We start from the raw sequence: 26,486 nt of genomic DNA, 5'->3' as shown, positions 1-26,486 counted from the left end.
TTGAATTCATCGAATTATGAGGCTGAATATTTATTCTTAATGACTTCTTATCCAAGAGTTTGGGTGGTTCATTAATAATGAACTTGAAGAAAGTCACCATACCCTTTGTGAGGTTGAGCTATTACAAAAGCTCTTAATTATTTCATAGCTCAGTTTGAGTGGTTTATGTTGATATAAACTTGATGAAATAACCTACGTAAGTGAGAAGGATTAGCCACCTTCTATAAAAAAAATGTTGGGCCATTTTTCTAGTACACTTATTAGAATCCTGAGGAAAGAGGGCTAAACATATATACACTTTTGTATATATTCTTTGTAGACACATGATTATTTAACCAAAAAAAACCACCGTTTATAATTAACGCCATTTTAATAAACATTTATGATTAAAATTAAAATGAACGATTAGCTTTTAAAATGAGGGTCAGTTTAAACATCTGAAACAAGACAAATTTCAATGACCTCCACAGAACTTGCATCTCTAGCCCTCATCTTCTCTCTTTTCACTCTCCCCACAGCCGATACATTACCACTCCAAAACTCGACTGACCACCACCATGGTGGCCGAATTTACTCCGACAGGTAACTCTAGAAGCTTCTCTTCACTCAACACTACACACACAGACAGCTTGTTCAAATAGCCAGAGACATGGCACTTGGCCACCGGGCATGAGGCTTCTCTCCTTTCGGCCAACGAACCCAACAACAACAAGGTAAGTTTTCAACCCCTCTTTTTATTTATTTATTTATTATTATTTTCTTCTATTAATTGGGTTGATTAGGTTCAAAATAAATAAATAAATAAAATTCGATTGCTTTTTATTTCGAATATGTGTGAATATATTAGTGTTTATAACACCTAAAATGACATACTATTTCGAAAATAAAAAAAATAACTACTGGAAATAAATAAAAAACACTATTAAAAAATTCAAAACAGAAAATCAATACGAAATAAAAATAATAAAAATGAATAAGCTGTTCTAAAGTAAAAAAATAGAAAAACAACCTTCAATTTAGTGGTTTATTGCTTCTGGAAAAAAACGTCGTCCCACTAATTTTCATTTTCATTCGGCTTTTTATAGCTATTTTCTTACATAGCTTTTACATAAAAAAATAGCAATTTGCAATGTGATCATACTTTAGATCAGATCTCACATGCATCTGTAGGCATTGGTAGGAAGCAAGCATTAATGCTCTGGGGCAGCGATGGCAGCAAGTTGCTTAGAGTAGGGCCAGGGTGAAATGAAGTGTCTACAGCTGCCCCTCTTTGCTCATTATCATGTAACGACAATAGAGCAAAGATTAAAAGACATAAATTTCGTCCATATCGAATATCCTTTGTCATAGAGTTGAAATCCAATGTTAAAATTGATTTATAACTACGAAATGATTCCCTCGTCATGAGGTTGAGTTGAACTAGAGCACGATATCCTTCGTTGCGAAGTTGAAACCGAACTCAAAGTATTCGCAAGTATTTCTCTGTATCGTCTACTAGCTCAAGATACTTTGTCTTGAAGCTAAAACTTGACATGAAGACTTCGATGTTATTGTGTTACAGATGACTCATTCGTCGTGAAATTGGGTCAATCTCTTGGGTACGATATCCTTTGTCGTGAAGTTAAAATCGTAGAGTGACTCCTTCGCTTTGAAGTTGAGCTTTGAATTGGATATCCTTCGTCGTGAAGTTGAAATCCAATGTTATTTGTGAGAACGATATCCTTCATCGTGAAGTTGAAATCGTGGATGTTTCGAGTCCAATAACCTTCGTCGTGAAGTTGAAATTGGCTCTGAATGAAACTGGGAAACCCCTTCGTTGTGAAGTTGAAATCCAATTATGTTGTGAATACGATATCCTTCGTCGTGAAGTTGAAATCGTGGATGTTTCGCTTTGAGTTGGTTATCCTTCGTTGTAAAGTTGAAATCCAATCTTGAGTAAATGATGTTGCTTCGAGTCCAATATCCTTCGTTGTGAAGTTGAAATTGACTCTAGCTAGAACCTGCAAAGTTATGCATATATGCGATGATATGGATGCAATGCTCTTAGGTATGCCTAAAATCCATATGCAACATATGTTATTTTGGGTTCTGAAGAGAAATCTCGATCTCCGGTTGCCTGTCTTGTTGACTCTTGACTCTGGAATCTTGAAGTTCTAATTCCTGATCTTGAATCCTTCAAATGTTTAAATCTGATATTTTTTTATCCTTTATTTGGAAAATGCTTCTCGACCATCTCAATTATGTGCATGAGCCTTGATCGGCTTTCCGAGTGCCTGTACTTTTCAAAGAGTCTTTGTACAGTAATATGCAATTATCTTTTGCAAAAGTAAATAAATCATTAGGTTTAAATTCAACCCAAGATGCTCAAAATGAATTGATTTAGAGAAAATATTGTCTTTATTCATAAGGGAAAAAGAACAAACATTGAATGAATGTCTTAGATCTCGATAATATGAGCACTGTTGAACTGATAAGCCGTTAAATGACCTTGAACGCAGCCTTTACCAAGGGATCTTTGAAGATGCGACAACGTTTAGGAAAGTGCAACCTTTCTCTGACTCGTTAATCCTGTAGAGGATTCAGATGCCGGGATGTCTGGATTTCTTGAATTAATAATCAAATCGCCCTTTCGGGTTTTCAACTTGGACTCATCCTTGGTTGCAAGACGCCCTTTGCGGGTTTTCATCTTGAACCCACCTTATTTTTCTTTTTTCTTCTCTTTTTTCTTTTTGTTCTTTTTCTCTTTTCTCTAATTAGTGCGCCCTTTCGGGTTTTCACCCTAAACATTTTTCTTTTTTTTCTTTTTCGACTTAGGATGCCATATTGGGTTTTAATCCTAAGCGAAGTATTTCTTGACTGCATCCGAATTGACAGGATGTGGCAGTTCTAGTCTGTCCATTTCAACCAGGACAAGGGCTCATCCGGAAAAGGTCTTTTTTACGACATAAGGTCCTTCCCAATTTGGCATCCATTTTCCTCTGAAATCTTTCTGGATTGACCAAATTCTCTTTAGCACCGGGTCTCCTTCACGAAATATTCTCGGGCACACCATCTTGTCATGTGCTCGAATCATTCGTTTCTGATATATTTGACCGTGATGAATGGCTTTCAGTCTCTTTTCATCTATCAAGTTCAGATGATCGTATCGGGATTGCACCCATTCTGCATCATCCAGTTTGACCTCTGTCAAGACCCAGAGTGACGGAATCTCTACTTCAATGGGCAGTACTACTTCCATTCCATAAGCTAGTGAAAATGGAGTTACCCCAGTCGAGGTTCGTACCGAGGTTTCGGTAAGCGAACAAAGCAAAAGGCAATTTCTCGTGCCAGTCCTTGTAGGTCTCAGTCGTTTTCTCCATTATCTTTTTAATGTTTTTGTTTCCTGCTTCTACTGCTCCGTTCATATTTGGTCTGTAGGTAGTAGAATTGTGATGCTTTATGTTAAATTGCTCACATGCAACATTCATCATTTTGTTTTCAAGTTTGTAGCATTATCGGTAATGATTCTTTCAGGTAATCCATACCGACATATGATTTCTTTCTTCAAAAACTTGCAAATAGTGGACTGAGTAACACTGGCGTAAGAAGCAGCCTCTACCCACTTGGTGAAACAATCAATTGCCATGAGAATGAAACGGTGACCATTCAAAGCCTTCAGATAGATTTGCCTGATAACATCCATGCCCACATAGAAAAAGGCCATGGTGATGTCATCACGTGAAGTGGATGAGGTGGAACATTTATTTTATCTCCGTAAATATGACACTTATGACATCTTCTAGCGTAGTTGATGCAATCATTATCCAGTGTTGACCAAAAATATCCGCATCTCATTATTTGTCTTGACATCATGTGCCCATTTGCATGTGTTCCACAAACTCGTCATGTACTTCTTCAACTGTCATTTTTGCTTCTTCTACATCTACACACCTTAATAGGACTTGGTCATGGCTTTTCTTGTACAAGACCTCCCCATCAAGGACATATCCAGTGTCATCCTTCTAATGGTTTTTTTTGTTAGTCTCAGTATCTTCCTCTGGATAACTCTAATTCTTGATGTATTGCAGAATGTCATGGTACCAAGGCTTAATGTCTTTTACTTCTTCGATTTGGTAACAATGAGCCGGGTACTCATACGACGGCATGTCAATTGGCATCATTTCAGACTCCCCGCTAGTCTTGAATACGACTGCCAAGGTAGCTAAGGCATCAGCCATTTGGTTTTCTTCTCTCGGCACATAGTAGAAGGTGACTTTATCGAAATCCTCGAGTAGATCCAATATTAGCTTCTGATACTCTACCAGCTTTATATCACTGGTTTCCCATTCGCCACGGAGCTTATAGATTACTAAGGCTGAATCTCCGTATACCCATAAGGTCTTTATATCTTTCCCCATTGCATCCGAATTCCCAAAACACAAGCCTCATATTCTGCCATATTATTGGTTCAATCGAAGTTCAGTCTGCTAGTGAATGGTAATGATAGCTCCGAAGCCATGTCCTAATGCATTTGATGCACCATCGAAATACATTCTCTTGGAATCGTTCGTGGAAGTACTTGCCTCTTCTAAGGTGATAGCCATAAAGTCTTCGTCTGGGAAGTCAAAGCTTAGTGGCTCATAGTTCTCATCCGTTCGGCTTGCCAGAAAATCTGATATGACACTTCTTTTATTATTTTCTGGCTCAAATACTCGATGTCAAATTCAGACAGTAGCATCTGCCATCGGGCTAACCTTCCAGATAAAGCAGGCACACCCATCATGTACTTTAAAGGATCTAGCTTGGAAATCAGCCAAATGGTGTGATACAACATATTGTTGAGTCTCTTTTTAGCCCAGACTAGAGCACAACAAACCTTCTCAATGGGAGGATATCTACCTCGCAATCGGTGAACTTCTTGCTCAAGTAGTATATGGCTCTTTCCTTCATTCCAAACTCATCATGTTGACCTAGGACACAACCCATCGAATTCTCAAATATAGATAGATACAAGAATACAGGCTTGCCCGGGATGGGGGACATCAAGATAGGCGTGAGAGACAAATACTCCTTTACTTTTTCGAATGCAATTTGACAGTTCTCATCCCATGCTTCGGGCTATTCTTTCGGAGAAGTCGGAAGATTGGGTCACATTTGTCGGTTAACTGGGATATGAACGTGCTATGTAGTTCAATCTGCCTAGAAAACCTCGGACCTCTTTTTGTGTTCGTGGAGGATGTAGATTCTGAATAACCTTAACTTTATCAGGATCGACCTCAATGTCTTTCTTGCTGACCACGAAGCCTAACAGCTTCCGGATATTACCCCGAAGGTACATTTACTAGGGTTCAATCGCAGCTGGAACTTTCTCAATCTCTGGAAGAGCTTTCTCAAGTTGTTGACATGTTCATTATCGTCTGTGCCTTGACAATCATGTCGTCGATATAAACTTCAATCTATTTATGTATCATATCATGGAACAAGGTTACCATAGCTCTCTGATATGTTACCCCGCATTCTTTAGTCCAAAGGGCATCACTTTGTAGCAAAAAGTTCCCCACATCGTGATGAACGTGGTCTTTTCCATGTCTTCAGGATGCATCTTGATCTGATTATATCCCGAGAATCCATCCATGAATGAAAATAAAGCGTTCCCGGCTGTATTGTCCACCAATGTGTCAATGTGAGGTAGAGGAAAGTTATCTTTAGGGCTCGCCTTGTTAAGGTCTCGGTAATCGACACACATGCAAACCTTCACATCTTTCTTTAGAACTGGTACAATATTGGCCACCCACTCTGGATACTTGGCCACTTGGAGGAAACCAGCATCGAATTACTTCTTGACTTCTTCCTTGATCTTAAGAAGCATTTTTGGTTGCATTCTCCTCAGCTTTTGCTGCACAGGTTTGCATTCTGGTTTAATAAGTAGTTTGTAGACTACCATATCTGTGTCTAGTCCCGGCATGTCTTGATACGACCAAGCGAACACATCTTTGTACTCTTGAAGTAATACTATCAAGTTTTGTCTTGCTCCAGTCGAAAGAGTTGTGCCAATTTTAACCTCCTTTCTATCATTGTCAGTGCCCAGATTTAAGATTTTTATCTTCTTCTCATGTGGCAATATTTGTTTTTCTTCTCTTTCTACCATTCTCAACAATTCAGTTGGTAAGTTGCACTCTTTTCATTATGCATTCATCAACTCCCCAAGACAAATGGCCGATTCAAAATCCACCTCCGGATCATGATCATTAGTATATTCATTATCGTTATCTGAGGACCTGAAGGAAAGTACTGGAATAGTCAAAAATTAAATTCGAAAGAGAATAGAATGAAGTACTGGAATGAAGAAAAAAAATGAATTCAAAAGAAATGAAACAAAAAAAATGGTTGTCATGAAGAAAATTCGCATCTTTTATTGAATTTAAAACAATGTTTATTCACCCTTACAAAATATCACCTATTGCCCCGGGTATAGGAAAGTAGGGATAGTTCGAATATTAATCTGAAAGACTCTTGTAAACCACAGGTAGTTCTTCCACCGACCAGTTGCTAGGCACAAACCCAGGTGGCAGAGGGTATATTTCATATCTTTCGAGGTTGTCAGCATCTTCTGTGGTCACGAAATTGATGCTCAGATCCTCCAGAGCCGCTTCTAAATCGGATGAGGTGATTTCAAACACATAACCTCCTGATTTGAACATGCTGTAAAGAGGCGGGAATATCATGGGCTCCCATTGAAAATCACTTCTAGTTAACTGGGCTAGTCTTCTTTCCCGGTTCTTTTGGATCTCCTTCCTTTTTTCATGATAACTAGGTTGAAAACCAAGCCCAAACCGATCTAGTTTCGAAATAGGAAGGACTGGATTAATCATTCCTTGCAGCAGCTTCCCAAAACCTATTTCGGTTTTGGCACTTTTTCCCAAAGTTTGCATGATCTCTATTCTAGTATATTTAGAAAACGGGGTTTAGGAATCATTCTTCCTTCTTCCACGAATGTAGCATTCACAAACTCCAGGGAGCGGAAAGAGCACTCCACTTCTTCCTCATCTATTTGGATGTACGGGGCCTCCGTGGTCACACTTGCCATGATATCCTCCTCAGCATTGATGATTACTAAGGCCCGTTAATAACAAATTTGACTTTTTGATGCAGTGTGGACGGTATTGCACCTTCTTGACATCGTAGGTGACAAGTCTGATGGTCAACGACATCTCGATCTTACCAATAACCTCTCTCTTATTCCCATCAAATGCTCAGACCACGTTATGGCAAGTTCTCATATGTGAGGTATCTACTGGAAGCCTTTTCAATGTAACCAAAGGCATCACGTACAGGGCTGAGCCGTTGTCAATTAACACACTTGGTAGGGCATGCCCCTTGCAAACGTAGTAATGTGTACTGCCTTTGTTCGGCCTCTTCCTCCGAATGGAATCTCATCATCTGAAAATGAGATGAGATTACCAGCTTGAATATTGATCACCAGTCGATCCATCTTGGTGACTGGTATGTTATGTGGCACGAACATTTGATTTAGGACTTTCAACAGTACCTCCCGATGTGCCTCTGAGTTTAACAAAAGTGTCAACATTGAAGTGCGCGTTGGCACGCTGTGGAGCTATTCTACAACACTGTACTCACTATGCTTAAAGAATTTAGGATTCTTTAGCTTCTTCCTCCTTTATAGGTTCATTGATAGCCATCACATCTTCTTTGAAAGGCTCAAGTGGTCTATGCCCCACTTTGCTATCACATTCATTAGAAGTACTCACCTGGCATTCGTACTTTCATGACACTTGTCGACTGTCCTTGTACTGAAAAGGACGAGGTGTGTGATCACCACCTTTTCTTGAGTTGTTGTAGTCATCTTTGCTTTAGGGGTAATTATCAATGGACTACCCCTACCGAATCTTCTTTCTGATGATTCTCCGGTAGTGCAAACGTCTATTTCTAGGGAATCCTGAACTTCTTCGTAAAACTCTAGCTCTTTTCTGTCCATCATGAGCTGGACTAATGTCTTGAACTCTGGGTAATCTTGCATTTTATGCCCTTCTTCATTATGGTAACAGAAATGGTTATCTTCTTCATTTCTTGATATATCTGGATATGGTGCAAGAAGCTCTGCTTTTACCATTTGGCTCCATACCCAAGCCAAAGGAGCTTTAACTTTCGAAACACTCGATTTGACTTTCTTGCCCTTCTCGGTGGTGATTACGTTAATTCCAGTCTCTTGATGATTTGGCAAGGGATTCTGGGCGACGTTTGGTGTTCCGGAGTTAAAAGTGATTCAATTCTTATTTTGCATTCGTTATACAAGCCTCTTGAAGGCGAGATAATTTTTGATTGAATGCCCCTGGACACCGCCATGATATTCGCAATGAGCGTTCTCGTCGAACCATCTCGGGTAAGGGGCTTTATTGGATACATAGGATAAGGTGACACCATGTGAGTGTCGAAGAGCTGTTGGTATAACTCTTTGTATGTCATGGGAATGTGATCGAATTGCTCCCTTTCCCTTTCCTTCCTTGGTTCTTTCTGAGTTTGGTTAGAAGTACCTGATGGTACAGTTGCAGTGGTTTTTGAACTTGAGATCGTAACATCTTTGTTGGCATTGTAAGATTTGACATTATTGATCTCTCGCCTTTATTCTTAATGAGAAGCTTTTTACTAGAATATCCTCCCTCGATTTTTCCTTGTTTTATAGCAAGTTCCACCATCTCACCAGCCATAACTAGATCTGAGAAAGTTCCTGAGGTGCTCGAAGTAAGGCATCTTCAAGGTCTGTACAAACAATTTTCTAGTTTTCTTTTCATCCAAAGGTGGATGAACTTGCACATACAGATCCCTCCATCTCTGTGCGTATTGTCGAAACTTTCGTTATGCTTCTTTTCCAGGCTCTGCAGCATAACTCGGTCTGGTATCATATCATTGATATGCTTGTACTTCTCTAAGAAAGACTTGGTTAAGTCTTTCCATGTCTTGATATGAGTCCGACTGAGCTGGTTGTACCACCGGATAGGCTCTCTTGGAAGCAATGGATCAGGAGTTAGTCATTTTCCGACATAACATAGTGATGTGGTGTGAGGGGCAGTTGTTCCCATCAAACTTCTCAAACTCATGGATGAATTTTGGTGAAAGCACCAAATCTGGAACTAGACTCAACTCCATTGCATCTACCCCATAATAGTTCTGGTCCCCTTTTACATTTTCATCTGGTCTTATAACATCCTGATTTTATCTTCCATTTTTTTTAGCTTTATCCTCCTCATCAAAATCCGGGACATGATAATTATCCGGATAATTGTCAGGGATGGTCGCAGAAGTTTGTATCTTAACAGTAGATGCAGTTTTCCCTTTAATAGCGGATGAGTCACCGGGCAATGTAGTTTTCCCTTTAGTAGCGGATGAGTCCCCGGGTAATACTCCGGGTGAGATAACCACCTGTGAGGTTGGTGGTATAGTTAACCCCTCAAATGAACCTGCCCTTGGTGTACTGGCCTACTGTAAGCCCGATAACTTGGCCACGATTTGATCGACCAAGACTCCTGGTTTTTCTTGATGGATTCCAAGGGACTTTGACTGTTCTGAGTCATCTTATCTTCCGGTTCTTTTTGCAATTTTGCCATGTTCTCCTCGAGTTTCTCGATTCTAGTATTCATTTGTCTCTTTTTTGCTCGAGTATTGTGAGGGTGATGTGTGTCTTGAGCTTGTGGAGGTAAGTTGGTGTCTGAGACATGTTCTGTTAGTTAATACGAATGTAAAAACATGGAAAAATATAAAAATAAACATGAAATATAAAATGCAAAATGCAATGCATGGTGTATGCAATTTAGAGGCATTGACCCAGAAAAGTGTCTATTACTATAAATAATCCATATTTAGACAAAAATGTTTTATCTTTTAAGAGACATAAAAACAATCAAAGGTGCATTCGGACTAAATCCTCTAGACCCCGAACAGCTTCTAGTAGGTTGACAAGTCTTCTGCCTTCATCTGTCACTGGTTGAATGCCTTGTCAAACCATTCCAGCTTCCCTTGCCAAGCCGTGAAGATGGCGGGCTGCCTTATGCACTTGATCCAGGAAATCTAGGATGGCTACATCTCTGGCCTTTACCCTTTGTTGTGCTTGCTCCCAACGAAAACGCCACTGTAAACCTCCTCTTGCTTCTTGAACTCATCTACAATAACTTCTAGCTCAGCCATTGTCTTGCCATCTCGCTCATATTGTTTCTCCAAATCAGCCACCTGGAATCTCAAGCACTTGTTCTGATATTGACTATCTGCTAAGTGCCTCTGAGCAGTCTTCAACTGCTCATCAGACCCCTCAAACTTCTTTTTAGGCTATGGGCTTTGTCTTTCAGTATTCAGAAGTTCTTTTCTTTGAGTTATCCTTGGCTTTATCTTGGTACCCCTTTCTAAGTTTTCGAGCTGATCTTTCTAAGTGTTAGCATCTAACTTCCATTGGTATCGTTCAGCTTCAAGTTCCCTTACCTTCTGCTTCAGCTCATTGTTCACAGCTTCAAACTTTGTCTTGGCTATCTCCAATTCAGAAGGGACAGGCCTGAGATGTTCCTCCATGGTCCGGGTGTCTTCACAGTCTGGCACCGGGATGTTGTCATTTTTTCTCAATCTTCGCCACTCCATATAATCCAGAGTAAGCATGTCTCTTGCAGCCACAATATCCATTCGGAACACTTTCTTCCATGAGTCAGCTACTTCTTTGATCATCTTTTTATAGTTATCACCATGGTATACAACTCTGATGTAGATAATTCGTATGTGGTCGGGACAAACTGACGTGCCCCATATTTTCTAAGTGCCAACAACGAAGCATACCCAACTGCGCCCCAAAGTCCAAGTAAGGTTATAGTATCATAATCCCACACCGAAAAAAACGTCACTGAGGAACAACCAGGGGGCTCTCCAGGTAATATCTCGGTCCTGAAGATGAGTGAATACCTTCATCCACTTTTCCTTGGTAGCACCTTCATGCTATTTCATAGTGATAAACTCTCCCAAAGGTGAATAGGTGGTGCTAAATCGGTGGTAGACGACCCCATTAGTTTTCCAGAAGTGGCTGTGAGTCCAAACTTTAAGGAGCTTAACACACCCAATGAACCTTCATCCACCAATTCTTCTACAATGATTAAGAGACCGAAAGGTCTCGGCAAAATGGCCGGTGTGGGTTGACTCGCCTTGGAAGTTGTTCAAATAGCTCCATAACGGTTGCGTCAATGCACCCCAGGGTCTTCGAAAAGATAATCAAACTATACAAACCCAGTGCAAAAAGGTTTATAGTCTTCCATTCATCAGGGTGGTTATTCATTAGTTGTTTTATATGGATCCACTCAATTCCTTCCCCGTTATCTTTGTGTCGGAGTCGATCAGTTACCCATTTTTCATCAACCCCTGCAATCCTAGCCAGTCCATTCTTAAAAGGTTGACTCTTGATGTGTTTGATATATACCCTCTCTAGTTTGATACTTTCACAGTGTAGTATGGTAGTATACTCTTCGATGGTGGGCACCATGTCCTCCCGGTTAAAGGTGAAACAACTATATCCGGGTTCCAGAATTGAATCAATGCTCGGAGCAGAGGCTCATCAGTCTTGACATTAAGTAAGAGGGCAATATCACCATATCGTTGGCTGAACTTCTGCTTTCTATCATTCTTCCAACTGTCCCAAATGTTCCGCAGCTCTTGGACATTGTTCTGTTTCAAGCTGACAGAGGCGTAGCTAACCAGCTCTGACACATAGTTACTCTGAAGATTGTCTCCCTTCTCTTTCTGAGTCTTCTCGGACCATAGTCTTGCCTCGGCGTTTTTAACCTCTTGTATTACAACACCTTTTCCATTAATTCAGATTATTTTGTGTAACAAACACTTTTTAGGGATCAATAGCCTCTTGTTATGATGCAAATGCTAGAAAACAAACACAAAGGCAAAAAAGTTAGTAAAAAATAAATAAATAAAAATGACGAAAAGAAAAAAACACAAAAAACATGGTTATGATAAAATATCTAGGTTTTGAAATATGGTTTTGGGATGGGTTCTAATTCTCTGTATTCTCCCGGTTTAGGTTCTAAAAAGGGTACCCGAGTTCTCCTCACTGGTTCCCCCTTGGGCTTGCCATACCCTTAGTCCTAAGCCCATTACAAGCTTATGTGGACTAAGTTAAACTCGAGAGGATACATTCCCTTATGCCCGCACGGTTAATAAATTCACACGAAGACATAAGATATATGAATCCTGAATGTTACTTGCTAGGCCCTCACGGAGAATAAATTCTCACGAAGACGTCGCTTTCACCCATACTTAAATAGGGTTTGAAGCTCGGGTATAGAGCCTGAGATGAAACTTTTTCTTTAAAAGAAATCTGAATTCATTGAAAAAAAATGTCAGTACAACTATTTATTTGAAAAATAATCAAAGGTAAATAATTGAAATCGAATAAATAAATTTAAATTTACCATTTTCGCATAAAAAGACAACTGAAAATTAATTCTGGCCTGACTCACTTACCTTTCCCCAGTGGAGTCGCCAAGCTGTCACAACCGCCTTTTGGGTGGGCCCGAAATTTGGCTTCGACTTAAATAAAATATTAGAGCCGCCACCGATCATTTAAAAAAAATATTTAGGTTGATCGGATACCATTTTACCTGATCTGCGTTTTACCAGAAATATGTCGAGTTCGGGAGTCGGTTACAGTCAAGGAATGATTAACACCCTTGAATTCCCTTTCGGTACCATTTATTTATTGGTTGTCTTAATTGCGAAAATTAAAATTAAAATTAAATTTTAAAAATTCGATCAAAATTGTTTACCTTTTGATCAATTAAAATTATCTTAAAAGGATCATAAATAAAGTTAAAAAAATAAAACAAACAAAAACATTTTCCCATTTACATATTTAGAAGACAATGATGATTTATAAAAGAAGGTGTTAATAATTATTTAAATATGCACATAAATAAGGGACCAACATGCAAGCTTTCTAAACTATCCATCAAGATTAAAAATATCATACCAACAGAGTGTAAATAAATAAGACCGAAACAAAAATGTAAATATACCACAAGCAAGATCTATGACTAAAATAAAATGAAATAATAAATTAAGATGCCAAAATGTAAATACTGAAAACTAAATGTTGGAAATAAAAAGGACTGAAATAAAATGCTGAAAAGTTAAAGGGCAGAAAAATAAAATACTGAAATTAAGGTGCTGAAAAATAAATAAATAAACAAAAATAAATTGCATAAATTTAAAAGTTGGGGGTTAGTTTGAATGAAGTAAATGTTAGAGTATTAACAAATCAGTGGCTAAAATAAAATAACAAAAATTAATGTACCCACATCATAAATAAATAAAACAGAAATATGGCATATTAGTGACTAAATTATGAATAACGAAACTAAAGTGCTAGAAACGAAATATATCAAACATAGAGCTTTAGGGACTGGAATAGAAACACGCAACATTAAAGGTTTTTAAACGTAATTTTATGCAAATATTTAGTGACCAATTTAATATGTGTTTCCTAAATTTAGAGGACATATGCGTAATTAATCCACAAATGTGGTGACTTAAATGCAGAACACGTTAATGTATGATGACCTTTTGTGTGATTTACCCAAAATCCTTCAAGATTATTATATACATAAAATATAATATCAGTTTTCGTGTGAACCAAGACATGAAAATGAATTTAAAAATTGGAATGCTAAGAAATAATGTTGTCTGAGAGCAACAGTCCTTTTCCAAGTTCCAAGTACACCATTGACTAAAAAATAAATAGCAATTATGTGAACCACTGAACTAATTTAATATAGGAAAATAAAATCATATTATATAACCAAAAAAAAATCACCGTTTATAATTAACGCCATTTTAATAAACATTTATGATTAAAAATTAAAATGAATGATTAGCTTTTAAAATGAGGGTCAGTTTAAACATCTGAAACAAGACATATTTCAATGACCTCCACAGAACTTGCATCCCTAACCCTCTTCTTCTCTCTTTTCACTCTCCCCATAGCCGATACATTACCACTCCAAAACTCGGCCGACCACCACCATGGTGACCGAATTTACTCCGACAGGTAACTCTAGAAGCTTCTCTTCACTCAACACCACACACACACACAGCTTGTTCAAATAGCCAGAGCCATGGCACTTGACCACCGGACATGAGGTTTATCTCCTTTCGGCCAACGAACCCAACAACAACAAGGTAAGTTTTTAACCTCTCTTTTTATTTATTTATTATTATTTTCTGCTATTAATTGGATTGATTAAGTTCAAAATAAATAAATAAATAAAATTCGATTGTTTTTTATTTCGAATATGTGTGAATATATTAATGTTTATAACACCTAAAATGACATACTATTTCGAAAATAATAATAAAAAATAACTACTGGAAATAAATAAAAATACTATTAAAAAAATTCAAAACAGAAAATCAATACGAAATAAAAATGAAGAAGCTATTCTAAAGTAAAAAAAAATAGAAAAACAACCTTTAATTTAGTGGTTTATTTCTTCTAAAAAAAAAACGTCCTCCCCTAATTTTCATTTTCATTCGTAGTCATTTTCTTACATAACTTTTACATAAAAATAAAAAAATAATAATTTGCAATGTGATAATACTTTAAATCATATCTCACATGATTGGTAGGAAGCAAGCATTAATACTCTGGGGGCAGTGATGTCAGCGAGTTGCTTTGACTACGGCCAGGTGAAATGAAGTGTCTACACATCTGTTGCTAATCTTTACAAAAATAATGAACATATAGAGAAAAATGTCGACTACGATGTCAATATCGGAGCTAGATGACGAAACAGTGCGCAGCATGTCGATTGGCGCAGTTTTCTCAGACTTTGTAATATTTTCATCGCTGTTTTTTCTCTTTAGTTCTGTGTTAGATCCGCCATTTCTGTAAACCTTTTGTTAAGCTACAAAAGTTATTAAAAAACCAAAAACAGCTTCTTCAAGCTTCCGATTTATTTGATATTTTTTAAATGCATCAATTCAATAAATGTGAGGCTTTTTTACTTCAGCCTTCTGATTCGAATTTTCGTCTCTGAATATTCAAATTGATTCATTTTTACTTGGTCAAATATTTTCAGGGAGGAAAGATAAGTTCACTTGACTTTCACCGAAAGGATGACCTATTGGTGAAAGCTAGTGAGGACGATTCAGTTCGCCTCTACGACATTGCCAATGCTAAGTTAGTTTTTTTTTTTCCTACCGTAATCGAATACAGAAGGAAAAGGAGAAAGAAAAGAAATGCATTGCCACTGATTTAATTAATATCAAAAATTTTAGTTGCAAGTTTAGCGAGAAAGTTTTAGTTTTAGCATGATTTGAATTTTGATTATTTCGATGATTTCTGCTTTGTAATTAGGTTGATAAAGACAACATATCATAAGAAACATGGTGCTGATCGATTATGTTTTACGCACCATCCTAGTTCTGTTATATGCTCTTCGAGACACAATTTGGAATCGAATGGAGTTGAGAGTTTCTTAGGACGACTTAAGCTTTATTCTCATGTACATTAACCAAATAACAGTTATTGTATCTGCTTTTTCTCTTTTGTTAACAGAAACCCTATGGTATCTTTCTATGTATGATAACCGATGTATTCGCTACTTCAAAGGAAAATAAAGGTTGGTAATTCTTGTCATATTAATGTTGTCCGAATAGGTTAAGGATATCTGGTTCGCATGTGATTTGTAATTAATTTAAGCAATCAGTTATGGAATAAAAGAGCCACATAGCTGCCCATGTTTAATGTTACTTTAGTTATTTCAATATTTCAATGAAGGTTTTTTATGTTAACTTCATGCAGCATGTTTTTGAAATCTGTGTGCATATCCATATATTCATCTGCATCACTTGTTTGTAGAACCTATTAAAACTATGAAAAAGTAATGTGTCCTTGAATTCTCTACACTTCCTCAACCAGCCTTTTCTATTGTTGATTTGCCAACACTATTATTGTAATGAGTTTCCCTGGATCTGCTGCTGCAGAGTTGTTTCCCTCTGCATGTCTCCGGTAAATGATAACTTCATGTCAGGTTCTTTTGATCACAGTGTGAGGATTTGGGATCTCCATGTAAATGACTGTCAGGTTTGTTTCCGGTTTCCTTTGAAATTTTTGCAAATGTTGGGTACTAAGAATTGATTTATAAATTATGAAGACAAATTTCTTCCTTTAAGAAATAGACGTGCTTAATTGGGAGCAATATTTTTCCTCCGTTAGTCCATTCCCCTAAACAAGGCAGACTGAGGGACATTCAGTCTAAAAATAAGCCAAAAAAGAAAGTTTCTGAAATGAGCAATCATTGTTAACCGACTGTTTTGCTATACTATTGGCGACCTTATGTTTTCAATCCGCATTTCATCATCTAATCTTACACAAATGGTATTTCTGCTTACTCTTGTAGTTTTCAGGGAATTTTACACCTACATGGTAGGCCTACTGTTGCATATGACGAACAAGACCTTGTATTTGTTGTGGCTATGGAAGGAGGAGCTATTAAATTGTTTGATTCACGCTCCTATGACAAGGTTTTAAGTTTTAACCCATTAAGGACTTGCATGTGTTTTGGTACATCTGTATTATGAGTTTGCCTTATTTCTTTCCCTTTTGGGGATTATTATTGTAACGAGTTTGATTTATTTCTTCTAATATAGGGGCCTTTCGATACATTTTTTGTCGGTGGAGACACAGCTGAGGTTTGCAATATCAAATTCAGAAACGATGGCAAAACCACAAATAACAACATATACGTTCTTGATGCATATGGAGAGAAGGTTAGTTACCCTAATTAAACCAGTTCTACACCAGAAGTTGTTTGCTGAAAGGCCCCAGCTCACCTTTTTCTTCAAGTGCTTCTCGTTTTTCTCTTGTGTAGCTTCTATGGAATTACAAATACATTACCATTATGGGTTCTAGCAAGTGCTGCACATCCCTTCTTTCTTTCCCATCTTAAAGCAAAGAAGGAAAGGAGTATATACCATATGCAGTTCTGCAAAAACCTTGTAACAACTGCCACTTTGTATGCTCTAGAGACTTTTTTTTTTTGCTTTGTTCTCTCATGATTGTTTTTTCAATGGGGTTCTGTTATTGGGACTCATGCGAGAATGTTGGATACGGGTATGCACTCGACATGAGTATGTTTTTTCATGTATTGTGAGGGTATTATCTTTTACCCATATCTAAGAATATGCTGGATTTGAATACTTAAAAAGTTGAAGAGTTGGAACAACATACGATGGGGGATGGTAAGCGCACCCCGTGGAACCTATTTTCATTGTTCATCATTTTTGTCATCATCATGAAAATGATATTATTATAAAAAAATGCATGGTGATTTACAATTTGAGAATGTGGTAGCAGTTATACATCATATAATGACAGCTTTAACTGTTTCTCTACCAGGTAGTCGCTTAGAACAGCCACATATGTAACACCCTAGACTTGTACGACATACAGTTGACCGATTTAAAGTGTTACACGGAACCACCAAAATGGCTAGCCAACTTATTCTTACTTTCTTTTTACTTTAAAACGACCATTATAACAATCAACCATAAAATAAACTGAAATATAATAAAAATTCTTTACACCGAGGAGCTCCAAAATAAAATATTTACACTTCAAAATAATACATACCACTCTACTGAAACTACGACTCAACTAAACAATAAAATTTACAAATATACATCCCCTTTAAAAATGCTGAGACATACTTTGAATCTGCAATGGTCTGAACTAGACCTTGGTCTATCTACTATTCCTCACTTGTTGGATCTACTAACCTATTCACGAAAATATCCGAAGGTTGAGCTAGCTAGCTCAATGTCACACTAATAATAGCTAAAACATACTAATTGCATATCACTGAAAGGTTTAAGCAATCAAGTCTTCTGATCTGATCTGCTTAGTGAGTATACTCGTATAGTCACTCTCTACGTTATGGTAGACATTGTGGTACGACTGAGAGATTATTGCATCTTGGAGCTCATACACCCCTCTAGTCTACCAAGGATATGGCCCCCGGAATTTTGCATCGGACATCATACCCCTGACTAATTCACCCAGTGCGAGTGTCAGGCCTCGGCCTTAGTTAGTCGGTTTTAAGGGCCTTGTGCCCTGCCTAAGGATATATCTGAAATGCATCTATGCTTTCGACTCCGCTAGCTTTTCTAAAGGAACTCGGGTGTCCCCATCATTTCCCGAGTATCAAACAAGGCTAATCTTATTTCGCCCTAATTATTTACGTTTCTACGTTTGATTAAACACTTTTAATATTGTTCTCACTTGTAGTCTTATTAGAGAGAAATAATAAGCTTGTGGAAAACCTCAACTCGTCTTAAAATCCCTTAAAATTCACTGCCTAAAAATGTATATTAGTATCGATACTAACTCTTTAATATCGGTACTACTACTACCCCTTTGGTATTGATACTTTTGCCTTTAAGTATCAATACCTCACATTACATTAATGGAAGTCATTGTCACAAAACAAAGACTGAAATTGAACCATATTTCGCTATAAAAGACCAACCTTCAATTTTCAAGTTGCAATTGATTGCAGAACAAGAATCATCACACCATTTTCAATCAGTCAAAAATAAAATTAAAAGAAAAAATGGGAATTTAACCATGAAAGTTGACTAAAAATTAATCATTCAAATACCTTCGTAAACAAGTTTAGATAAATCATACTAAGTTTCAGTACCAATTAAGATCGAAAGAACTATAATGGTTAAAAAAAAACATATAATTATAGTAAAAGAACTACTACTACCCCTTTGCTTACAGACGACGAAGGTTCGATCTTAAAATGGTAATGGAATAAAACGTTAAACAACTATCAGATAAAAAAAATTAGACACCAACGAAGAGGAATATAGATTGAACACTTATTATTCAGTTAAAAGTTTCACAAACTAGACAAGAACCATGTTCTGTCCAACAACAGATTAGTTTCACCAATTAAAAAACTACCATGTTTTGAATGTTGGACAAGTGATTGAGGAAGAGCTAGATTGTAGGTACAATATATTTTCATTTTACAACAAGAAAGTCCCCCCAAAAGGAAAACCATCGAGTGGACAAGGACGAGAGCTTGTGAATATGAAAAATTTTATGCTACAACACTTGCTCTTCATTGCTTCAATTGGATTCTTCATTCAAAACTAAAATGTACGGAGAAAGTAACCAAGTCTTATCAGTATGATAAAGTGAAGCAACCAATCGGGATAAAAGAAGAAGAAAAGTAATTGGTTATATTCAAAAAAATATTGGAAGTAGTTTTCAAAAACATTCCAGGAAAAAAAGAGAAACGATATGAAACACAAGTGTTGGATCCTTTCAAGGCTTAAAAAAGTGTAAAGCTTACCCTTCAGAAATTCAAGACTCTTCAGAGAACTCTGCAGTGCGGGGGGAGCTTGGACAGCTCGGTTTTGTTTTCTGCTAATCGCATGGTAAAGGATATATTGAACGAATGCAAATTGGAGAGGCATTGCAAGGCTTCCTTCGAGGGAAGATGCATCAGATTTTTACAATGCTGAAATTTTAGAATCTGAAGAGAGGAGAGGTTTCCCAACCACTCTGGCAAAGCTTTCAGTCCACCAAAGTCCCGAATTTCTAATTTCTCAAGTGCAGTGAGGTGTTGAATTTGATGTGGCAAAGAGCATAGTGATGTATTATCCCATCCCTTCAAATCCAATTCTTTAAGGGAAGAGTGGAGGTGGTGGATGGGACCAAGACCTGGGAATTCCTCTTAACTCTTTTGAGAAGGAGCCCATTCGCTATGTTTTCAGACTTATGAGGCACCCAAGGCTCTCTTCTGGGACCCTTTTCAAGTTATCACAACTACCAATGCATAATTCTTCAAGGGAATGCAATTGCCCTATATCTTCAGGAATGGACTCCAAATTATCGCATTCGTCTATGAATAAGTTAAGAAGAGAAGTACAAATTGACAAACCAGATGGTAGACTTGTTAACCCTCTGCATGCTTTCAGCTTTAATTCTAAAAGAGAGGACAAACCATCTAAACTGGGAATGGACTTTAAGTTCTTGCATTCCCTTATTGTTAAACTATTGAGAGGAGACGAAAATGGTTCATCTCCCATCCAACCTAACTCAGAACACCAGGTAATAGTGAGTTCCTCAAGAGAAGAAAATCTGTTCATTCTTGGAACACTGTTTAGATTGTGACACTCTATAATATTCAACACTTTTAGTGATGGAAATGCAGGAATTGTCAGCTCCACTTCTAAACATTCTTTTACCTCTGGCACATTCTTTAGGGTAAAATTTCCAGTGCTGGAAATAAGATGATTGGCCAACTTTTATCACAACTATTCATATAAAATTCTTTTCCTAGGCACCTTACACTCTTTAAACCTGCTACTTCACGAAAATAAAGATTGGGATATTGCCCAAGAGTTGGAAGATTCTTCACATCCCAACTCTGTAATAGCTTCAACTCCACCAGATTCATGGGTTGAAAACAAGCACCTGTTAATCCTTTGCATTCATCACCTAACCAACCCAACAGAGAACACCCGGGGACCTCAAGGTTCTCGGGAGAAGAAATCTACTCATTCTTGGAACACTGTTTAGATTGTGACAATTTATGATTTTCAACACTTTTAATGATGGAAATGCAGGAATTGTCGGCTCCACTTCTAACCATTTTTTTTACCTCTGGCATATTCTCTGGAGTAAAATTTCCAATGCTGGAAATAAGATGAGTGGCTTATTCTCATACAACCATCCATATAAAATTTATTTCCTGTGCCCATCACACTGTGTAAGTCTTTCATTTCAAGCAATTTGAGATTAGGATATTGCCCGAGTGGTGGTAGATTCTTCACATTCATACATCCTAATAGTTTCAGTTCTACCAAATTCATGAGTTGAAAAGCAGAACTTGGGGGGCTTGGGGCACCACTAGTCTTCCCTAGCAACCATGAAGGACAATACTCACCCTTATAATACCGAATAGTTAAGCTTTTCAAATTCGAGTGAGGCTCCAACCCTTCCAACACTTCTCATCTCTATTGTATCCCTGTTTTAAGGAGTCCAACTCCCAATGGTATTCCAACTTGTGTAATTTCTTTTTCTCCCATAATCTTGCTCCCCTAGCTTCTTCTTTGTCTCTAACATTCTGAAGATCATCGATGACCAATTCTCCTCCAAATTCAACTAAAAATCCCAATTCCCCAACCCCTCTACCCCTTTCTCTGCCAACTTTAAATAATGGCAAAGTCTGAAGATTAGTTAAGCATCCTATCTCAACAGGAACATGATGTCCAACACTGATGTATAAATGCCTCAAGTTGACTAAACTTTTCATTCCTCCTGAGAGTTCTTTGAGCCCGAAGCACGTCAACAATCTTAATGTCTCCAAAAGGTGGAGCCGAGCAATGGACTTTGGTAGTCTCTCTATGTCAGTTCTCGAGATATCAAAGTATCTCAAATGATTTAGCTTGCCAATCGAATCTGGCAATGATTTAATATCAGCACCACCAAATTTAAGAACACTTAAACCTTTGAAGTCCATTACAATATGGAAGGAGCTGGTCAAATTTAAGAATAGAGAGTGCCACAATTTCACATCATCAGACACATTTTGTTGTTGCCTAATAAGTGAAACGGACTGAGCAACATCATGAACTAAATCGTGCACCTTGCAGCTTGTAATGAACTAAATCTTTTTCAACATCCTGCAACAAGGAATTCAATAACAAGTCATTGAAGTACTCATTACCAATATCCTCAAATGCCAGTTGTGAACATCCTTTGGGTTGTTGAAGAAAGCCTTCATCCGTCCAAAGCTGGATCAATTGCTCCCTTTCGATCTTGAAATCCTTGGGAAATGGAACAGTATGCGAAGCACTGCTTTAAAGATGGAGAAGACAAGCAGTCAAAACTTAATTTCAGAACCCGTACAATCCCTTCATTCTTTTCTAATGAACCCCAAATAGAGTTATCTCTTAGTGACAACCACTCGTCTCTATCCCATTTGTTGCACATAGTTCCGCCTATAATCGTTGCGACCAATGGCACGCCTCCACATCTACGAGCAATATCTCATCCAACAGCTTCCAGTTCTGGCGATAGGGGAGAGTTTCCAAATGTCCTTTCTTTGAAAATGGACCAACACTCTTCATCCATCACTGCCTTAAGACGATGCCTGTGATCAGTTGGTGTTTCCCTTACTAATGCCACGTTTTCACTACGATTTGTGACAAGAATCCAACTTTGTTTACTTTCATTTATTCCCTGCAGACTGCCCCTTAAGTCCTCCCAATTTTTAATGTCCTCATCCCACACATCATCGAGGACAAGAAGGAAGCTCTTCTTTTTCAACTCCTTTTGTATTCCTCGAAGTACAACATCCACGTTCTTGATCTCGCAAGGTTTTCTAGTTAGAGATTCTAAAATCTCCACTAAAATCCTTGGGACATCAAAATTCTCAGCCACACAGACCCATATGATCGTCTTAAATGGTTCTTTACTATGTCATTGCTACATACGGACTTTGCTAAATTAGCTTTCCCATACCAGCCATGCCTACTATGGACTATTAACAAACTTTGGTGAGGGGTTGAGCCAATCAAGAGATCAACTACTCTTCGGACATCAGCTTCCCTTCCCACAACACGTGATGAATCAACAAGGGAGTGGGTGCCTCCTACTCCAATAGACACTAGAGTCGAAACTTGAACTCGTTGTTGGAGTCCTAACTCAGTGGCCTGAAGGTTAACAACCTTAATGGATTGGCTAATATTCTCAACCCTTTTGGTCATCTTTAGAGCAGTTGCCATGGGAATTTTGGTGGGAGAAAAGAAGTTGTTTGACCTGTGTTCTCTTTCTGGTGTCCACCTTGATGCGAAGATGTTCATAACCAAGCACGTCCAAGACATCATCGGCCTTGAAAGCAACATCGCTCAGCTGCTTCAACCAGACTTTGACAGGCTCATCAAGTTGCCTCCTCTCTGCATCTTGCAAGAAAGCTCGAGTGAGAAATGTTGGTAATGCTTAATTTGTAACAGTCTTTTAAAGGATTTTAATTCTATGTTTAATAGAATTAAATTATGATTTGGAAGTGATTATTTTGCCCTCACTATTTAGCCTATAAATAGAGGACAATTTCATTCACTTTGATATATCCCAAGCAAACATTTGCTTTGAAACACTCCTATATTTTGAGTGTTGTTTGAGTTGAGAGAAGAGCAATACCACCAAGTTCACTCCAGTTTTCGGGTGTACGAATTTTTGGAGAGCCGTGTTAACCTCAGGGGTTGTTCGTCCATTGTAGCGATTACACACATCGGGGCGAATTTGCTTCTAAGGCAGTGGATTACCACGACACGGTTATCATTCTGATTGATTATTTTATTTAATATTTTCCAGTCAGTGCTAACGCCTCGTTTTGCAGCAATCTATTTTACCAACAATTTAGAAGCAACTTATTATTGCTGCTAAATACGACAATAATTACTATTGTTCTTGTTGTGAAGAAAGATGGATTCTATGATCACTGAAAAATTATCGGTAAGAAACTCAAATTGTTCCTGTTACTAATATTGAGGTAATATTATTTTACACACTTTTGAATAATCTAGTGTGTTAATCTAAAACATTTTTCGGAACGGTTCTTGTTTATAAGATGAACATACGTTAGAAATGTTTAAAAGCAGAATATTTTAGCTTAAATCAAATTCTGCACATCAGACACATCATTTTAACAAATGCTTTTAATGTTTTGTTAAATGCCTTTATGTATGAGGTCTAAAACCATGTGAACGTTAGCAATTAAGACTATTTAACATTGGTTTTACCATTGGTTTTAAAGGTGAATAAAAAGGCATTTGTGATAAAGCTATGTGATAAAGGTATATTAAATGGTTTTAATTTCTATTATTACCTTTGATTAGAAAGGTTTGTAATATAAAAAAAAGAAGAGGTAATAATTATTGTTTAAATGTCAAACGTTTTACCTTTGAATGTGTTAGAGATTAAAGTTATAAATGACTTTAAATTGGATTTATATGAAAATCCTTTAAAGGTATTTGATTAATTTTTGTAACATCATAATCAAGGAGAAATGATTTTTAGAATTCATGGTTGTTTAAACGTTTAAAACGTTTTTGAATATATACATATATTTTATTGCTATAGTTTAGAATATAGTAAAATAGGTATTTGGGAAAAAGATGATTTCAATGCTGAGATGCTTTAGATGCTATAATGATATGAGTTATAACCACTGTTAGCATAATGAGAATTTATATATTTATTAATATGCTATAACGGTTTCACTAATGTGATTTTTGTAACTCATTATGTTGTTATATTAAAAGGAGCATGTTAAAAGGTGTTGTTACATGAGTTAAAGGTGAGTAACATCTTTATTTACTAATACGTTTGGGTTGAAACAATTCTATGCATTTATTATAACTTTAAATATTGGATTTATATTACTTTGTAAATAAGTTTGAATTGAAACGTTGAATAATTTTAATTGGCCATTATTTGTGCAAATTATAGCTTTAATGGTGTTTATTTACAAAGTAATATACAGATTGAAGTATTAGCCGATAGTGGTTTCACTCGTTCTCGTTTGGGTCTTGGTTCACGAGAATGTTGAAATTGGTTAATTTATTATTATTTTTATAATAAATTTTGAATTGTTATTGAAATGCCCATTTGTTATATGCATGGTGAAAGAAACCTTTAATGTGCATTAAGGTTAATCAATTTAAATGCAATAAAGCTTTGCATTAATTTTTACATGAAACTCATGTTTACACCTTTAGTGTTGCAGTTTCATGATTTTTTTTAATCTTAAGCATGAATGTTAATTATAATCATTATATTTAAATGGTTTTTAAGTTTCAATAGGAGGTTGAACAGTTTATTAAATAGCTATATATATGTTTGTTAATAGCTATATAAATGTTGGTGTTTAGTAAATGTTCAATTTTGAAACTTATATGCTATAATCAAGAAGTGACATGATTATAATGTTGATTAACATTTTTGTGAGATAATGCATGTATGATTGGTTAATATGTGGAAAAGATTAACTATTTATTTTCATGTGGGGGTAAGATTATTCAGTTTCTGAATATTAAGTTGAAAATAAATTTTATCATAATAATAATTTCTTTTGAGAAATTTATAAAGACAACAGGATGGTTGTAATTTTGGAGAATCATGAAGATGATGATGCAAAGAATGAAGTTGCATGCATGGTGAGAATGAACAAGTCTATTTGGAATTGTGATTCTACCTGTGAGGTCAGATTGTTTAGACTTGTTGCCTGTTAATTCATGCCTTTTAAATACATGAATTAGATTGCATGAGCCTTTAAGAAAGTCTTTAAAACTCAGTGGATACTATAAAATGAGATAAAACCGCTATTAAAGACTAAGGTAGTACTACTAAGGCTAAGGCAGTAGTTTGAGCCCAAAATTTATATGCGTAATAAGATACTATTGTGAGTAAAAGTATCAAGCATAATTATTTAAAGAGATCTTATTTAAAGAAATAGAAAATTCACAAAAGATTTATTGGAAAGTAGTGTGATGAGTATGAAAGTGCATGTCTAGGATTGGTTCTATGAAGACTTAGTACTTAAGCGTGCCTAGTGCACCACCTCTCTTTCATAGAAACCTACCTGGTGCATTGTTCATTACTATGCTCACTATTCCAATAAATCTTTTGTGAATTTTCTCTTTCTTTAAATAAGATCTCTTTAAATAATTATGCTTGATACTTTAACTCACAATAGTATCTTATTAAGTATATAAATTTTGGGCTCAAACTACTGCCTTAGCCTTAGTAGTACTACCTTAGTCTTTAAGAGCGGTTTTATCTCATTTTATAGTATCCACTGAGTTTTAAAGACTATCTTAAAGGCTCATGCAATCTAATTCATGTATTTAAAAGGCGTGAATTAACAGGCAACAAGTCTAAACAATCTGACCTCACAGGTAGAATCACAATTCCAAATAGACTTGTTCATTCTCACCATAAATGCAACTTCATTCTTTGCATCATCATCTTCATGATTCTCCAAAATTACAACCATCCTGTTGTCTTTATAAATTTCTCAAAAGAAATTATTAGTATAATAAAATTTATTTTCAACTTAATATTTAGAAACTGAATAATCTTTCTTAAAACTTAGTGCAGAAGTTAAAAGAGTAGAGATTAATTTGGTTTAGTGGAATACCAAATTTAGTCATAGTAAATAAAATATATGATGATCTCTTTAAGGCTAATATGTTGAATATCATGAATGAAAATATGATAGACACTATTACTACTAAGAGTGTGTTGTAGCTATTAAATCTCTTTAAGTGATTTTCCTAAGTAGAGGAAAGAAAATAGATTATCTATTTCATAATGGTTTATGCATTTTAATCTTAATGATTTGTAACTTCTCAAAACTTTGAGAATATAA

General features: G+C 36.6%; 2 protein-coding genes and 1 pseudogene across 2 annotated transcripts; 1 reads left to right on the top strand and 2 right to left on the bottom strand.

Moving 5' to 3' along the window:
* Nucleotides 1-13,959: 13,959 nt before the first annotated feature.
* On the top strand, nucleotides 13,960-17,275 carry LOC120212340 (annotated as a pseudogene).
* Nucleotides 17,276-18,945: 1,670 nt separating this feature from the next.
* On the bottom strand, nucleotides 18,946-21,726 carry LOC120212412 (putative disease resistance RPP13-like protein 1). The gene is made up of 3 exons (XM_039210721.1): nucleotides 21,097-21,726; nucleotides 19,321-19,375; nucleotides 18,946-18,963 (listed from the first exon to the last, which is right to left on the bottom strand). Exons 1-3 carry the CDS (start codon nucleotides 21,570-21,572, stop codon nucleotides 18,946-18,948), a joined length of 549 nt encoding a protein of 182 aa, XP_039066652.1. The 5' UTR covers nucleotides 21,573-21,726.
* Nucleotides 21,727-22,102: 376 nt separating this feature from the next.
* On the bottom strand, nucleotides 22,103-22,839 carry LOC120212410 (putative disease resistance RPP13-like protein 1). Its single transcript, XM_039210720.1, has 2 exons — nucleotides 22,577-22,839; nucleotides 22,103-22,469 (listed from the first exon to the last, which is right to left on the bottom strand). The coding sequence occupies exons 1-2, from the start codon at nucleotides 22,837-22,839 to the stop codon at nucleotides 22,103-22,105; spliced, it is 630 nt and encodes a 209-aa protein (XP_039066651.1).
* Nucleotides 22,840-26,486: the final 3,647 nt, after the last annotated feature.

This window comes from Hibiscus syriacus, unplaced genomic scaffold (genome assembly GCF_006381635.1).
Source record: "Hibiscus syriacus cultivar Baekdansim isolate YM2019G1 unplaced genomic scaffold, ASM638163v2 tig00110013_pilon, whole genome shotgun sequence".
Lineage (NCBI taxonomy): Eukaryota > Viridiplantae > Streptophyta > Magnoliopsida > Malvales > Malvaceae > Hibiscus > Hibiscus syriacus.
The sequence above is the reverse complement of the archived record's forward strand: the minus strand, read 5'-3'. Positions and strand labels throughout refer to the sequence as shown.

What these genes read in the sequence shown, in the direction of transcription:
- LOC120212412 (XM_039210721.1), bottom strand. Translation starts at nt 21,572, where the DNA reads ATGGACTTCAAAGGTTTAAGTGTTCTTAAATTTGGTGGTGCTGATATT. An exon ending in AAGTTGGAATACCATTGGGA is followed by an intron (nt 19,376 to 21,096) that starts GTTGGACTCCTT and finishes CACTTTTTTAAG; the next exon opens with CCTTGAAAGGATCCAACACT.
- LOC120212410 (XM_039210720.1), bottom strand. Translation starts at nt 22,839, where the DNA reads ATGGCAACTGCTCTAAAGATGACCAAAAGGGTTGAGAATATTAGCCAA. An exon ending in GTCCATAGTAGGCATGGCTG is followed by an intron (nt 22,470 to 22,576) that starts GTATGGGAAAGC and finishes TGATGTCCCAAG; the next exon opens with GATTTTAGTGGAGATTTTAG.